General features: G+C 44.1%; 1 protein-coding gene across 1 annotated transcript in view; it reads right to left on the bottom strand.

The window, feature by feature from the left end:
- GORASP2 (golgi reassembly stacking protein 2) overlaps positions 1-12,464 on the bottom strand; it is a 37,870-nt gene extending 25,406 nt beyond the window's left edge. Inside the window, exons 1-2 of the mRNA XM_024209173.1 lie at positions 12,309-12,464; positions 907-987 (exon numbers count right to left, since the gene is read on the bottom strand). Of these exons, the coding sequence (XP_024064941.1) occupies positions 907-987; positions 12,309-12,371 (144 nt within the window). The 5' untranslated portion in view covers positions 12,372-12,464. The remainder of the gene's footprint in view (positions 1-906; positions 988-12,308) is intronic.
- Positions 12,465-13,842: the final 1,378 nt, after the last annotated feature.

Genomic DNA, 13,842 nt, shown 5'->3' with positions numbered 1-13,842 from the left:
CAGATCTGAAAAAGTGAGTTCAGGTACACCAAGTATTCTTATTTCCCCCCTAGTTAAACTCTGCTCTGGCAGAGTTTGAGGAGTCTCAGTGAGATGTAGACAGGCCTTCCTCTTCCACCCTGCCAAAATCCAGTGCCAGAGGGACTCTAATGTATGTTTCACCTATTCTCCTCTCCACAGAAGATTCAGGATCTGTTAAAATGGGAAGGGACCCTGCCCTCTGAGGGAGGAAGAGAGAGAGAGAGAGAGCTTGGATCACTGAATTCTCCTTCATTCCTGTTCGATAATATTTGCATGTCAAGACACCAAAGTTCAGCAGCTTTGATCAGGGTGGATAAAAATCAGTGTTTTCCAAAAAATAATTAAAAAATATATATAAATCATAAAATGGTGATTGGAAAAATCTAACATACTAAAATGTACAATTAATAGGAATGTGAAAATAATAAGCTATATAGTTGTTTAAATAAATGTATATTGTTATTATGCACCCTCCCCAGTATCACAAAGATGTACCAAATCTAGTGTAAAGGCTCTATTTAGCTGTAAATAAACAATGTTTCAAAGGTTATGTCAATCAACAAGAATGCACCTTTCTTTAGAAAATAACTGAAGTACAAATGGATGATTAAATGGATGATTTAGATGGAGGCTTTCTACTTAGCGATTTAAAACGATCCACCCTGGTTTTGATCAAGACAAATGCTGTTCTCCAGTGTAAGTTTTGCTGAAAGTCAAGCTACTGGGTAAGTGATTCAACACTAACTTTTTAAATATTTAGATTTGCCAATTTAGATAAAACAATTCAAGTAAAATATGAACTCAAAGTTTAGCAAAAACAGATTCTCACAACAAAAACTTATTGTTTACATGCAACTAGACTGCTACAATATGCAATGAACTTACCAATCTCGAACCATTAATAGAAACAATAAAATCAAAGAATGGCTCCAGTCCAGCCCTATGTCCTGGTGAATTTTCTTGTACCTATCAAAAAAGTTATAATAGAAGGGGATTTAGTGGAAAAATTACAATTCTATGGGTATTAAAATTAAATATCTTGCAACGCTGGCTACAAAAGTGGCATGCAAATGCCTGTTCTCCCTTTCAGGTGACATTGTAAACAAGAAGCAGGCAGCATTATCTCCTGCAAATTGTAACCAAACTTGTTTGTCTGAGTGATTGGCTGAACAAGAAGTAGGACTAAGTGAACTTGTAAGCTCTAAAGTTTTACATTGTTTTATTTCTGAGTGCATTTTTTCTATATAACTCTACATTTGTAAATTCAATGTTCATGATAAAGAGATTGCACTGCAGTACTTGTATTAGGTGAATTGAAAAATACTATTTCTTTTTCTTTTTTACAGTGCAAATATTTGTAATAAAAATAAAGTGAGCACTGTACACTTTGTATTCTGTGTTCTAATTGAAATCAATATATTTGAAAATGTAGAAAACATACAAAAATATTTAAGTAAATGGTATTCTATTATTGATTAATCGCTTGACAGCCCTAGTTTTAATAGTTTATAATATAACCTATGAGTCTCGCTTTAGGGAAGTAAAAATACTAATTCAGGGACTCCCTGCAACATTCCACTGCCTCCCTCATGCACCCCCCATAGTATGCCAGGGACTCTGAATGACCCTTCTATTCCCCAACATACCAGGGTTCCCATTCTCCTACCTTGTTAGGGGTTCCATGTTCCCTCATACCAGGGTAATGGGTCTCCCATACTCCCTTCCCCCCCCCCCCCAGTAGTTCTGGGTCTCCCATGCCAATAGCTATGCATACCCTTCACTGCACTCCATACCAGAGGACCCCAATCTCCCCCTGCCAGGAGCTGTGTAGCCCCTCATTCCCCCATGGCTACCATTCCCTCCTCCTCCACACCATGGTCGTCTCCCATTCTCCCAACAACCAGGGATTCTGAGTGCCCCCAGTTCTTCTTCCCCCCATGCCAGGGGCTTTGGGTGCACTCCCATTCTCCACTTCCTCCAGTCTCATATTTTGTCCTCTCTTTCAGGATGTCAACTTTTTAAAAACTATTGGGAGGATCAGCAGAGATGATACTGGGGGTGATTGTGGTGGGGGCAATTATGCAGGAACGTGGTTATGGCTGTCAGCAGCCAGTTCTTTGATCTACAGACAATTACAGAGGTATTTGAAACGGCTCCCATTACTAACCAGATGCCAGAGGCTGTATCCTCACCATCCCTTTTCAGTTTTCCTGATTTCCACCAAAATCAATAGGGTTCTGGCCACTGAGCCCTAGAACACTCCCTTAAATTTTTGAATTGATCAAATGTGGCCATCAAAAGTTCTTATGTACAAACCAAATTGCCATTGGGTAGAGTGTTAGACCTCACCATGCTCTGCCAAAAAGTGGTTATTCTTCACACAACCTTGACTAGAAAAATCACTGAGCATCAAAGCAGCATCTCAACAAGCTTAATCAAAAACTAATAATTTGTTTTCAATTGCAATCAGGTTTCACCATTTATTATTTGAATTGCACAATATAGCAACTTAGTAGCTAGTGGCTTGTCTAAAGCACACATTTTAACTTATGAACTTACAGTATGCCTGTATAATGTACACTATGTAGACCTATTGAAGTACGTGTGTAGTGAGAGAATTTTGTTTATTATAAAGATTATGAATAGAAATACTTATCTGGCCAACAGGTTATTAAATAAAGGAATCAGAAACTATTTTTTCCCCACCTAAGTGCATTAAGAACATTGTCTCACTACAGGAAATTGGCAGATTATTCCTTTAGTAACAGCTGCCTCAGGCCCACAGAAATGTGGTTTGTTGTTGAGATGGAAGCACTCAACGAACCAGTAGGGTGCTGAGCATGGAGCTTTGTCAGTCATGATTCAATAGTGAAATAAGCAAGCCAACAGGTTGGCAAAAACAAACACAGCCAACATGTCAGGAGGCACTGAACAACTGGCTGTGAGAGATATGTACATGGGAACCACTGGAAGCATTTCTGTGTCTTTTGCTGGTCTCAGATTGCCTCTGCTTTAGCCACCTCTCCTGTGCAGAACTGCACTTAAATGTATTGTACTCTGGGCCCACCTCAGAATGCCAATATGCTCACTTCTTCACTCCAGACCAGGGGTCTCAAACTCCCAGCCCGCGAACCTCCCCAATGTGGCCCGTGGAGCTCTAGCAGTTTCGGGGCTGGGTCTCTCCCTTGGCCCCACCTGCCGCCCCCGGGCTCACCCCCTCAGGGGCCCTGGCAGTGCAGCGGAGCTGGGCAGTGTCTGCCTGCTCGCTCCAGTGGCTGCCGGCCCCTCCCTGCAGCCCAGAGGTGGGTTGGGGCTGTGCCTCTGCGCCCTGCCCCGAGTGCCTCTGCAGCCAATGGGACACTGGGAGCGGTGCCTGGGGGCAGAAGCGCATGGAGGCCCCCCGCCTGCCCTGCCTTGGAGTCCCAGGTAAGCGCTGCACCCCTGACCCTCTTCCAGAGCCTGCACCCCCACCCCCTCCCAAACTCCCTCCCAGAGCCTGCACCCCATCCCCACGCCCCCTCCCACCGCCAAACTCCCTCCCAGAGCCTGCATCCCCCTCCCCAAGCCCCCAAACTCTCTCCCAGATCCTGCACCCCAGACACCCTCCCCCACCCAAACGCCCTCCCAGAGCCCAACCTCTCACCCCTTCTGCACCCAAACTCCCTCCCAGAGCCTGCACCCCAATCCGCTACCCCAGACCTCCTCCCCCACCCAAACTCCATCCCAGAGCCTTAGGCAGGTGGGGGGTGGAGTTTTTTGGGGGGCATGAGTGACATTGGCCCGATGGGAGGATTTGAGGACTGGCACTGGCTCTAAGATAAACTGAGTTTGAGACCCCTGCTCCAGACAATCATCATTACTCATTTCATTGCAGGCTTAGGCCTTGTCTTCACTAGCTAGAAAATGCCTGTTCTTTACCTTGGGGTAACCAATATGCATGAGCTATCCCAAGGTAAAAACCATAGTGAAGCCAAGGAACTTCAGTTTTTCCACACATTAAACTAGGTGGAGTCAGAATTATACCCACATCAGGGGTTAAATTCACCAAGTTGACCTCATGGTAAAACTAAAGTGCTTTGTTTTCATTTTGTTCTTACCTTGAGATAGCTCATACATGTTAGCTACCCCAACATAAAAAGCACACCTATTTTCAGCAGCAAGGATAAGGCCTTAGAGAAGTTTACTCAAGTTGCTGAGCTCATTTCTCCACACTACGCAGAAGCCTCTCTGTGATGGTGATGAACTTTTTATTATAAGGGTATTGTATGACAGAATGGTCAAGATTTTCAGTTCTAGATTTTTAATGTTAGGCTTCTAAATCCATATAGCTACACCTAAAACAGTCTGATTTTCAAAGGTGTGAAGTCCTTACAGCTGTCACTGACATCAATGGGAGCTGTAGGCACTCAGCACCTTTGAAAGTCAGGCAATTTATATAGGTTCCTAACTTTGGATTGGGAGCCTAACTTCATGTACCCAAGTTTGAACATTTTAGTTCAAATTCATGGACTGTAAGTCACATTCAGTAGCGGAAAGTTTGAATTGACTTTTACAGGGAACCCTGCTAAAGTAGTATCCAGTTTATCACCTGCAAGACACAAAGTAAAGCAAAAAATTTTGTAGCTATGTAGGCTGTAATAAAACTATTATGTATTGCTTGTATTAAAAGCAATTTTTCAGAGCTGATAGAGTCAATTTTATCTCTGCCAGCTTTTTTACTGCATAGTACACATTTTTTACTTACATGGTACACATTTTTATTGAATTCCTTTATGAAACACCTAATTTTCAAGAGAAAAAGCTTCATAAGTGAATTGATCTAGAGGTTTTAAGAAAATAAATCCCCATACTCAGCACTGAATTTCATTCGAAGTACAATTCATATAGACTGGCCTTTTAAAAAGTGACTTTCTATAACCATCTATTTGTTGCCTTGCTATAAGAAAGCAAAGAAGCGTTAAAAAAAAAAATAGAAAGCTCTTCCTAACCCCTGGGAGTATTTATTCTCAGATTCCGTTTGCACTAAGGCAGGGGAAAAAGTACTCTAATATAGTAACCTGTAAATCACTTGAGGCCAACTTAAATATCTTTATTTGCTACAAAGAAATTGGTTGAATCAATACAACCACATATCCAAATTGATTACTCGTGCAAGGATACCGAGCAACTGTAATAAAATGGAGAGAATATATTATTTTCAGGTTTCAGAGTAGCAGCCGTGTTAGTCTGTATCCGTAAAAAGAACAGGAGTACTTGTGGCACCTTAGAGACTAACACATTTATTAGAGCATAAGCTTTCGTGGGCTACAACCCAGAAGTGGGTTGTAGCCCACGAAAGCTTATGCTCTAATAAATGTGTTAGTCTCTAAGGTGCCACAAGTACTCCTGTTCTTTTTATATTATTTTCAGACATTTACTCTCCATTTCATCTTGAAAGTGCAGAAATGAATACATAATCAATCAAAACAGAAAAGACTGTTGCCTTAATTAGCTAAGTGCACGAAAGAAATTAGAAGCCTGACGCTGTTTCCAGGGAAAAGACACAGTAGGCATTCCAATAACAAGACAAACATTACTGGGGAGAGGTTATAGAGGTAAATAAGGTTGAATATTGTCAACGTGAATGGGGTTAATAAATTAATAAATCTAAGAGCATGTTATACAATCAGCAAATACAAAGCTAATGGCAAATGTGAGGAAGTTTCCATTCCTAGAGGGCATACCAGAGAAGAGAAATTTTCCAACAAAAGGTTGGTTCATAAAGCATACTTGGGAAAATATTGCTGAGTTTAATGGTAACACAAGGAAATTTAACCCAAAGTTAACTACCGTATATACTCGTTCATAAGCTGAATATTTTTGGTAAAAATGTGACGCACCAAAGAGCGGAGGTCAGCTTATAAACATGTCTACACCAAAATTTGATGATTTTAACCTCTATGGAATCATTGAATTGAATATCTAATACAGGGATCGGCAACCTTTGGCATGTGGCCCGCCAGGGTAAGCAACCTGGCGGGCCGGGCCGGTTTGTTTACCTGCCGCGTCCACAGGTTCGGCCGATCGCGGCTCCCACTGGCCGCGGTTCGCTGCTCCAGGCCAACGGGGGTGGCAGGAAACGGCGGCCAGCACATCCCTCGGCCCGCGCCGCTTCCCACCGCCCCCATTGGCCTGGAGCGGCGAACCACGGCCAGTGGGAGCCGCGATCGGCCAAACCTGTGGACGAGGCAGGTAAAAACTGGCCTGGCCCGGCCCACCAGGGTGCTTACCCTGGCAGGCTGCATGCCAAAGGTTGCCGATCCCTGATCTAACACATTGTAGTTTTGTTTACCTGGAGCGCCTCCACGGCCACAGGGAGCTAAGGGGCTCCATGCCTGCAGACGCTCCAAGTAAACAAAACGTCCTGACCCACCAGCGGCTCACCCTGACGAGCCGGGAGTCAAAGTTTTCCAACCCCTGAAATATAGGGTCGGCTTATGAAAGGGTTATACAGTTTTTGCTATTTTTACCTATCCATTTTGGGGGGTTGGCTTATAAACAAATCGGCTAATGAACGAGTATATACGGTACTTTAAATTATAACAAATTTATCACAATTGAGGATTCTCTCCTCCTCACCACAAAAAGAAAAAGTTACAATATAATTTTTAGTTTTAAATTTATATTCCTGGACAGCCCTAGAAAGACAACCCCCGGCAATGTTTCCCACTTAGCATGCATATGAACAGATCATTTCCCCCCTCTTGTGCTTGAGTATTCAATATATTCAAAGCCTATATTTCTTTTTCCGGGTTTTTCCAGGGATAGCTCAGTGGTTTGAGCATTGGCCTGCTAAACCCAGAGTTGTGAGTTCAATCCTTGAGGGGGCCACTTGGGGATCTGGGGCAAAATCAGTATTTGGTCCTGCTAGTGAAGGCAGGGGGCTGGACTCGATGACCTTTCAAGGTCCCTTCCAGTTCTAGGAAATGGGATATCGCCATTAATTAAAAAAAATAATGAAAATATGACATTAAATATAGCAGAATCGGCAGGAACCACCATAATGAAATACAAAAGGCATTTTAGATCATCCAGCCATTCCTTTTCCAAGGATGCATACTCCGAATACTTTTCCAGTCTAGTTTGAAATGGCCTGAATAATGGTGCTTCTATCAGTTTTCTTGGGAGATTATTTCATAGTCTATAGGTCTCACCATAAGGCAGTTTTCCCGGATACTAATCTTAATATTATCTTTGCTTAATTTCCTCCCATGACTTCCAGTCAACCCTTAGGGCCATTCTAAACAATCCATTGGTTTGTTTGGGTTTTTTTTAAACATCCTTCTAACTTTTCTTCCTCTTTATTCACCCAAACTACATTTACTTTCTTTTGAACCTCCCTCATAAATTCATTCCATCATTCTCACCAACACTATCAATCATTTTTTGTTTCTCTCTTCTGAATTTGCTCCAATTTGTCAACATCTAATTGAGACAAAGCCGTCTACAGTCCAGTAGCCAAACAGATATAGTTTCACGAGGCAGTATTCCCGCCCTATCTGAACTGAATCCATAACAGAAGGCACCTACAGTTCAGCTTTTCATACTTTGCCCTCTTTTATTTAAAAAAAAAAAAAAAATTTGAGCTCAGGGAAGATAAGTTAAGAAACACTTAACATTTTAGGTCTCTGCAAGCTGGTCCATGCAGGCAGACCCAATGAAGTCAATAGGGTTATGCCTGCACAAAGCTCATTGCAGGATATGGGCCTTAAAATATTCATTTTAGAAAAAATATTTCAAACAGAAAAAGCTCTTCAATATTTCTTGTCACTGTATATTACACATCTGTAACTAAATCATTCCATTACTGTTGTGAAAAGCTTTCATTTTATTTTTCCTACACGGCATTAACTTAAACTCCCAACTACACAGAAACATGGAGAGAGGTTTCATTCAATCCTGAGGTCACGTGCTATTTAAAGAGATTTTTTTTTTTTAATACAAGTTTGACCACAGTAGCAAAGAAAGTATATTATGGTGTCTTCAGAAGAAGCTACCAACCGAGAATAAAAATGTGAGAAATACAAAAATCATGTCTGCCTGAGCCTATAAACTGAATTTACAGTGATGAGACATCCATATTTATGCCAAACCTCATTATCCTGAATTTCTGACATGCCTCTACAGATAACATTACATACATTACATTTTGCTGTTTGAAGATACTATAACAAAATTGAATTAAAATGAAGAGGTGTCTACCTGATTAGAAACAAAACATAACATGTCACACTTAAACAAGAGTGCAACTCCAATAACAAAGTGGATTATACCACATGGATGACAAACAGTCAACAATTTGTTCGTGTTCTTTAATCAGAGGGTAAATTAACCTATGAACTAATACTGATCGCAGTTTTAGAGATGTATCGTACTAAATTGTGCCTGATAGTTATACTGTGCCCTTCACTTAGGCTGATTCTAAAGCATGTCTTTTTTTTTTTTTTTAAAGAATGATTCCATTTTGAACATACCAGTTTTCCTCCTCTCAAATTCCAACCACCTCTGGCATGAAACACAGCAGCCTTTCTGTACTGAAATACTAAATTGTTTCAGTAGGAGAAATGAAGCATACACCCACTTGAATCCTGCATAGAAAATTTTAGGTACACAGAACACAATTACCCATATTGAGATCTGGCCAGTGCTCCAGGGTTTTCCAGGGGATTTTCACGAGAAAAAGAAGATTCACAGTTCTTCTGCAAGATGACCCTGGCTCAGCACAGTATTCAATATATACTTCTAGAAACACTTCCTTTGTACTGGGTCACTGGCTCTGTACAAAATCACCAGCCTGTAGGATGAGTTTATCTTGGATGCTTCTAAGCTAAGTATGGTTAGACCTAGTCAGTTAGCAATATGGGAAAGTTACATGAGATCATATCTAAATGTGGTATGGCTGCTAAATGCAGGCCATATATATAGTGAAAGATATCAATGGATGATACTCCAATCCCTTCTGATTTTTTTTAAGGGTATACTCCACAAGTACAATGAATACAAGGAAGTCCCCTTTATATCAGTCAGGAATTCTGAGTCTCCCATATAGTAATTACCGGTAACCTTCAGCATCTCTGAATTTCTCCCCTCTATGGAGAGAGTGGAATTCTACTAAGACATGGTACCAAAAGCAAGCATACCATGTGTACAAAAGTGATGCCCCTGTTGCTACTGCCCATGGTAGGGTTCTAAAGTAAGCTTTCCCAAAAATCCTAGTAGTGAAAAGCCAAGTTTGCTTTCTTATCTATCACTAGCTAGCATTTGCCTGATAAACTTCTCACACCCTGTGCATAGTAGCTACTTATTGTATCAATGTTCATAGCACAACTCCTCCAGCAAACAGATACAGGTGCTGCGCAATGTACCAGGTAGATGGTTCAAAAGCCATCTTCAGAACTACCCCATGTTTCTGGTACACCCTCTACCGTGTCAATAGTTCAGTGGAAGACTGTATTTGACCACACTGATGAATATAAACAACAAAGGTTTTTGGGGAAAAAAAGAGGAGAGAAATATGAAGGGATACTAAGAAACTGCAACTGTAGCTGTAGTTATCCAGAGTTTCCCTCCCTGCCTGGAAGATACAGATTGTATAAAAGTAATTCCTGTACTGCTTTCTCACCATTTTCCTCTCTGCACTTTCCTTAATCTGCCAGAGCCTATATAAATCATATTACTAACAAATCAATTAAATTTTAAAAATCATAGTCAATTTCCAAGTATCTGATAAACCCATACAAGCATAATCTAAACCACAACAGCTAATCAAAACACAGTGATCAGAATTATGGAAGAAAGTCACAAATTTGCCGCTTTATCAGAAACTCAATGTATTAATCTTTAGAACTGTGCGTAATTATTTGAACATTAAGACAAGCACAATACCATGGCAGGAAAGGACAAGTGAAGTCAGAGTAAGGCCACCCACCCTCCTTAAGCTTTTTAACACTACCATCCTTACAAGTGCCTACAAATAGACATAATAAAAACATCAACTTTAAGGGTAAGTACTGAACATCTGTCCCCATGCCAACTGGGCTATGAGAAGAAATAAGCATATTCAGCCCCCCTACCCTCCTGTGGTCATGGCATATCCAGCCCTTGTGGTGACTAATTTGCACTTTTCTACTTGACAATTCAGCATGCAATATGTTGTTGATGTCACAACAACTAACGAACCTCACTGGAGCAAAAAGCTAGCCTAAAAGGGAAGAGCCAAGTGGAAACATTCTGTTTTAATATTTGGCATGTTTTGGACCAGGCAGTTGTGCATTATGTTATAAACTTTCCCTCCTTGTCCTTCCATCTTCTGAGATTAATTCCTGTCCTCAATTTACAGTGGTACCTTGAAGATATACATAAGTGGACCGTGTGTCTTTGCCCTCCCCCTTTCCCTTATTTATGCTATGTAAATTTGGCACCTCTAATTACTATGTGTTGTCCAAACTATAGTATGCTCTCGTGTCGTCTGTTTAGTTTACGTATTACTTTACAGAGAAAATAAAGACTGTTGTTCTCGCCTAAAGAAAGGAATAGCCTTAAATTGTGAAGAAAAGAACATTATAAAAAGGCTAGAATTAAGGGAACAACAATTAGTAATATACCAAGATTCCAAGCTGTATAAATATCAGAATATGTCTCCACCGACTAAAATGTGATAACTAAAATATGGAACTTGATGAAAAATAATACAATGTACTGGGGGTGAGTGTTTAAAATAGACAGTTTTCTTCCCTTATGAAAACAGGGCCTTTTAAAAAAAGTTTTCCGCCATTGCTCATTCTGCTTCAGCTCCACTGGTGTTTACAACATTGAGAGCTCTTGGACACCAACCTGCTGGTGTTTTTAAACATTGTGTTCATTAGACCTGGCCTGAATAGGGCTTTGTGACAGCATTAAAAATGCCAGTAGCACATCCACACTAAGGCTTCTAACATTATTAACAGTGAAAAATACTTAGAAAGGTTCCCTAATGCAAATAGGTCTTAAAGGCAAGATGTTAGCAATCTTGATCTAATGAACACCTTCTAAAACTCTAGTCAAGACAAATTAGCATGTTCTAAAGTACAGTTTAACTAGTTGAATTAAAGCCCGGGGGAGCCTAGGGTTCACTGCAACCAGCTAACATATTAGAACGAGAGTTTAAGATTTTAACACAGTAAAAACATCTTTTTTTTCCTGTTGTAGGCATGGTCTATGCCCCTGAACACAACCCCAAATGGAGCATAACACCATACATTGCTTACACAACGAAGGACAAGCAAGGGGTAAGTGGTTAGTTGTCCTGCCAATAAATAATAATAATATATGGAAATATACCTATCTCCTAGAACTGGAAGGGACCCTGAAAGGTCATCGAGTCCAGCCCCCTGATTTCACTAGCAGGACCAAGTACTGATTTTGCCCCAGATCCCTAAGTGGCCCCCTCAAGGGTTGAACTCACAACCCTGGGTTTAGCAGGCCAATGCTCAAACCACTGAGCTATCCCTCCCCTTCTACAGATGTATCGTAGATACAGTATCAAGACACCAGAATTTATGAAGTGACATCGTTTACTTGTATAACTACAGTTTTATTCTTCCATTTATTTTGCAGTAATAGAAAGGACACTGAGTTCTCAAAGAATGAAAAACTGGGTACTGTCTGTCACCGCAGATGGCTTTTTGAACATTTGTAATATCAGAAAAGGTAGATGCACTTAATATTGCTGAAGCTGGACATGGACAAGCCATAACAAACCCTAAGCTGGGGGGCAGAGTTATCGCCACTTTTAAACAAACACAACGCAGTTTTTGCGAAATCGTGCCGCAGTCATAGGCAGTGTTTTAAACTCAAGCTGCAACGTGCGGCTCGGATACCAGGAGACCCCCGTGAAGGTCTGGGAGGCAGGTCGCTCCTGTAGTGACCGCACAGCAACTGCCTCTCTGCCCGCCCCTGGCGAGCTGGCCAGACCCGGCGGCTCCACACACCTGGGCCCGAAGGCGGGCGGGGGAGGCGCGAGGCAGCAACTCACAGAGCCAGGCCCAGCGCCGGGGCCGCCCGAGAGAACCGGGCACGGGGGGGCCGCCCTCCCCCTGCAGCTCCGGCCACCTCCTCCCGCCCAAGGGGCCAGCGAAGCCAGGCCCACGCGTGACAGACGCCCGCCCGAACCCCTGCCCGGAGCCCGCCGGCCCGAGCGGCGCGGCTGCAGTTAGGCCCCTTGGGGAGGCGGGCCCGGCCCTGCGGGCTGCCCCCGGCCCGGCGCGTACCCGCAGGACGTGGTAGCCCTCGGTGCCTCCGCCGGGGATGTCCACGCTCTGCGAGGCGCCCATGGCTCCAGCCGGCGGAGGAGGCGGCCCTGCTCCTCACAAAGCGCCGCACTAGGGACGTGGCACTCTCTCCCTCAGCCCCGCCCCTGTCGGGGAGGCGAGGCGCGGGGGATGCTGGGAGTCACAGGTACCAGCCATCGGCTCCCGGGACAGCGCCACCTGCTGGGCCTGGCGGGCAGCAGCGCCCGGAGTGGGCACGAGCTGCGCGGTGGTTTGCTGGACAGCCGGAGCGTCACCACCCTCTTCCCACCTACGGTGGCAGTCGCAGGACATTCCTGTCACGGAGCAGCGCGCCCGCTAGCGCTGCCGGAAGGAAGGGGCTGCCAGGGCTGAACATCGGCCTCCCCTAGCCCCGCCCCGGGGTGGAGTGTCTCCGCCCGCACCCCCCAGGCTCGCAGCATCAGCTCTGGCGTGGCAGTGGGTGGCCCCCGCTTCTCTCACCGGCCACTGCCGGGAGGGGCAGAGGGGCGGAAACGGAATTTGGGCACCTGCCTGCACCCCCCAGCCCGCGTTGCCGGGCCCCTCAGGCCGCCGCATCCCACCGCCCCCTCCCCCGGCCCGGGACCGCCCCCCTCGCTGCGGAGAGAAAAGTGACGTCGAGATACGGCATGACCTTTCCCGGCCGCCGCGCTCGGCTTCCCGCCCCGCACCTCTCCTCCTGGCCCGGCTGCATAGGGTTCGCCTCTGCTCGCTTGCGGGCCCCCAGCTGCCCCAGTGACCCCATCCCAACCCCTCTCCCGACAGCCCTCGCTCTGGCTCTGTCTGCACAACACACACGGTTGGGCTCTCCCGGCTCTCCTTGGCCGCACCTGCCTCTCCAGCTACCGCCCCAGCTCCTTTCTCCCTTTCATCGCTAGCTCTCATGCCGAGCCCTCCCTGCCCGGTCTCTCTCCAGTGCTAGCCCAGCCGCTCCAGTCCAGCTTCCACGCTGGCATTCTGCGCCGAAGTCTCCAAGGCCCCCTTGCTGGCCGCAGCTCTGTCTAGTTCTCATCCTCATTGGCTTTGACAATGGAATTATTGTTCCAGGAATTTTGAGTCTTTGTGTAATGCAAAGTGGAGTGGCACCGTGGCACCAGTAGCAAAAGCCATGCTGTAGACATATTTCTAAAGCACCCATAATTGTGCTAGGGCCCTTACAGGAAAAAAGAGAAGGTGTGGGCCTTGCCCAGAACATTTTACAATCTAATTTTAGATGTGATATGACCAGTCTAGTCTAACAACTAATAGGGAGGAGATGGGGAAGGACAAAGTACATGTGCTCATCTCGACGTTTAAATTAAAAGTGTTTTTTAAAATGCTGGCTCATGTCTTGCTTGTATTGTGAAAAAGAGTTTTGAGGAGTAATCTAAATAAAGGGAGTAGTGAGTTGGCAAGCCAGGATTGGAAAAGGATTGAGCTCCCAAATATCTGAAAATCCCCCAGTTTAGTAACATTTTCAGGTAACAATTATATCTGCAATAAATGTTGGTAAAAT

Source organism: Terrapene carolina, unplaced genomic scaffold (assembly GCF_002925995.2).
Source record: "Terrapene carolina triunguis isolate 2854851 unplaced genomic scaffold, T_m_triunguis-2.0 Scaffold62, whole genome shotgun sequence".
Taxonomy (NCBI): Eukaryota; Metazoa; Chordata; order Testudines; family Emydidae; genus Terrapene; species Terrapene triunguis.
Note: the sequence above shows the minus strand (reverse complement) of the source record. Positions and strands in the feature narration are given on the sequence as shown.